General features: G+C 43.6%; 1 protein-coding gene across 5 annotated transcripts in view; it reads left to right on the top strand.

Annotated features, from left to right (window-relative positions):
• Nucleotides 1-2,500, top strand: part of LOC107378276 (BAR/IMD domain-containing adapter protein 2) — a 131,777-nt gene that overhangs the window by 115,820 nt on the left and 13,457 nt on the right. For all 5 annotated transcript variants that reach the window (XM_070551323.1, XM_070551325.1, XM_070551322.1 and 2 more), the window contains exons 8-13: nt 218-460; nt 580-805; nt 1,394-1,595; nt 1,680-1,748; nt 1,822-1,981; nt 2,209-2,246. In XM_070551323.1, the coding sequence (XP_070407424.1) occupies nt 218-460; nt 580-805; nt 1,394-1,595; nt 1,680-1,748; nt 1,822-1,981; nt 2,209-2,246 (938 nt within the window). The remainder of the gene's footprint in view (nt 1-217; nt 461-579; nt 806-1,393; nt 1,596-1,679; nt 1,749-1,821; nt 1,982-2,208; nt 2,247-2,500) is intronic.

Below are 2,500 nucleotides of genomic sequence, written 5' to 3'. Positions count from 1 at the left end.
TACAACTCTTCTGACATTTAAAAGAAATCATTTTAACATTTGGAAAAATGATTTCTTTTAAATGTGAACAATTTTCAAAGCAAGATTTTTTTTTAATTTTAATGTTGACACTTGGTTTATGTGAGTGTGTGTGTGTGTCTCTTGTGTGTGTTGTAATTTAGAAAATCTTTACCCTTAATCCTCCATTTATTTCATTTGTGTTCATCTTTGCTTTTAGGGTAAAGACCTTCTGACTCAGAAGATCCCAGTTTGGCAGCAAGCCTGCGCAGACCCTAACAAGCTGCCAGAGAGAGCCATGATCCTGGCCCCACAAATGGGCTCCACTGCACTTGGGGGCACAAGTCCTCTGCACACTTCCAAATCCAACCTGGTCATCTCTGACCCTATTCCTGGGGCTCAGCCTCTTCCCGTTCCCCCAGAACTGGCTGTTTTCATGGGTAGTGGACTTGGACATCCATCAGTGAGGAAATCACCATTACCTTTGTGTCTTTTTTTTTTTTTTTTTTTTGTTTTAACAAACAAGGAGCTGTATACATTTAAATGTATCTTACTGAATTTGTACATCCCTATTTATTCCAGAGATTGATGGGCCCGGATGGGATGGCTATGGTCAATGGGACAACAGGGGTCCACGGAGAGGAGTTCTGGTCAGATGGAGGTACGATGTCCCAAGTCAGGCCTTCATCTCCTCAGACTCAGCCACAGGGCCCGTCTCAGGTGCCGCCCCAGAGACAGGTCAGCGATGTCTACTCCAACACCCTCCCAGTTCGCAGGCCTGCCCCCGCCAAGAACAAAAACCCAGTGGGTAAGAGATTCAAGCAGTCCTTTGATTTCATCATTCAGCGCTACATTCACAGGGTGAAAGGACAACGTTTACTGGTGCAATGACTTACAATTAACTTGTAGCATGTTGTTAGGCAATGCAAGCAAGCTGTAAAGTTTAAAGTACTTCTTGGAGGCTTAAAGGTGCAGTATGTAATAATATAGTGATAATTTTACAGAGAGAAAATCCCAACACAGTCTAATGTTTCAGTCATTTTGGAAGGAAGGTTATACTGAAACATATTTCATATCCAGCTGGCTGTGGGGACTGTTAGTTTTTCTCTTCAAAACAAAGGCAGGAGGGACGTAACGACTGTTTACCGTCAGTGAGTGTGGGGGTGCCGTGTCTCCTGTCAGCTAATGCGGCAGCACCCACAACTGTAATTTGATGACGGCCAGCAAAAGTTCCAGAGCTGTTTAAAGTGGTTGCAGTAACCAAATTTTACCCCAGGATGTCTTTATGACTTAATTTCTACATAATGCACCTTTAAATAGATTCCTTAAATTAACAATGCTAAATGCTTTTGTATTCCTTAGTGCTAATCATTTAATTATCACACAATGCTCACAGGAGAGACCCGGACCCTCCCCAGATCCAGCTCCATGGCAGCCGGGCTGGAGAAGAACGGGCGCTCCCGTGTCCAGGCCATCTTCTCCCATGCTGCCGGTGGCAACAGCACCCTGCTCAGCTTCTCTGAGGGAGATGTCATCACCCTACTAGTGCCTGAAGCCCGCGATGGCTGGCACTATGGAGAGAATGAGAAAAATAAGATGCAAGGATGAATTTATTCTGTACTTTCTGAGCTCACATTGTGCAATATTTGCACAGCATTCATCAAAATTTGCTCTCCCACCAGGCGTGGTTGGTTCCCATTCTCCTACACACGTGTGCTGCCTGAAAGTGACAGCGACAAGCTCAGAGTGAAGTATGTTACATTTTATGAACATTGTGCCACTAAATGAACCCAATACTGAACCTGGTGGTTTCCTTTGTTGCAGTTCCAGTCTTCATCATGGAAAAAGCAGCAGCACAGGGAACTTACTGGAGAGTGATGCATCACTGCCCACACCTGACTATGGCCTGACTGCTCGACTGCTGGCGCAAAGCCTGGCACAGACCCGCCCACGGCCCTACAGCATGGCAGGCTTTGCTCCACAGGTAGTACAGCATGCAGTCCATCATTCTACACTTGTTACTCTTGCTTTGTTAATTTGCAGCTCCTGTCTAATTTAGGTCTTTGTTGCATAAGTGATCATGAGTAATCCTTCATAACCTGGAGATGAGACTGTCCAGCTGGTGCCGCCACCTAGTGATTTTATTTGGGTATAGCAGCACTTCAGTAGATTTAGGGTTATATAATCAAGAACTGTTACTGTTTTTTACAGCCTGCCATTGAGGATTATGACAGCCGCTTTGCGACAAGGTATGTACTTTATCTTTCCACCGATGTATTGACAGACGTATGATTGTAACTAGCTTGTTAAAGTCTGTTTCAGCTTAGATTGTAAAAAGTCTAAACCAGCTGATAAATTCAATTCAATTCAGTTATATGGTGCCAATTCACAGTAAGTCATTGAAAGACATACTACAAAGCAAACATTCCAATTCTACATACGTCTTAAACAGTACATTGAGTTCTGTTCATTATTCAAATTAGTTAAGTCTAGTCTCTAAAGA

This window comes from Nothobranchius furzeri, chromosome 5, assembly GCF_043380555.1.
Source record: "Nothobranchius furzeri strain GRZ-AD chromosome 5, NfurGRZ-RIMD1, whole genome shotgun sequence".
NCBI lineage: Eukaryota > Metazoa > Chordata > Actinopteri > Cyprinodontiformes > Nothobranchiidae > Nothobranchius > Nothobranchius furzeri.
Note: the sequence above shows the minus strand (reverse complement) of the source record. Positions and strands in the feature narration are given on the sequence as shown.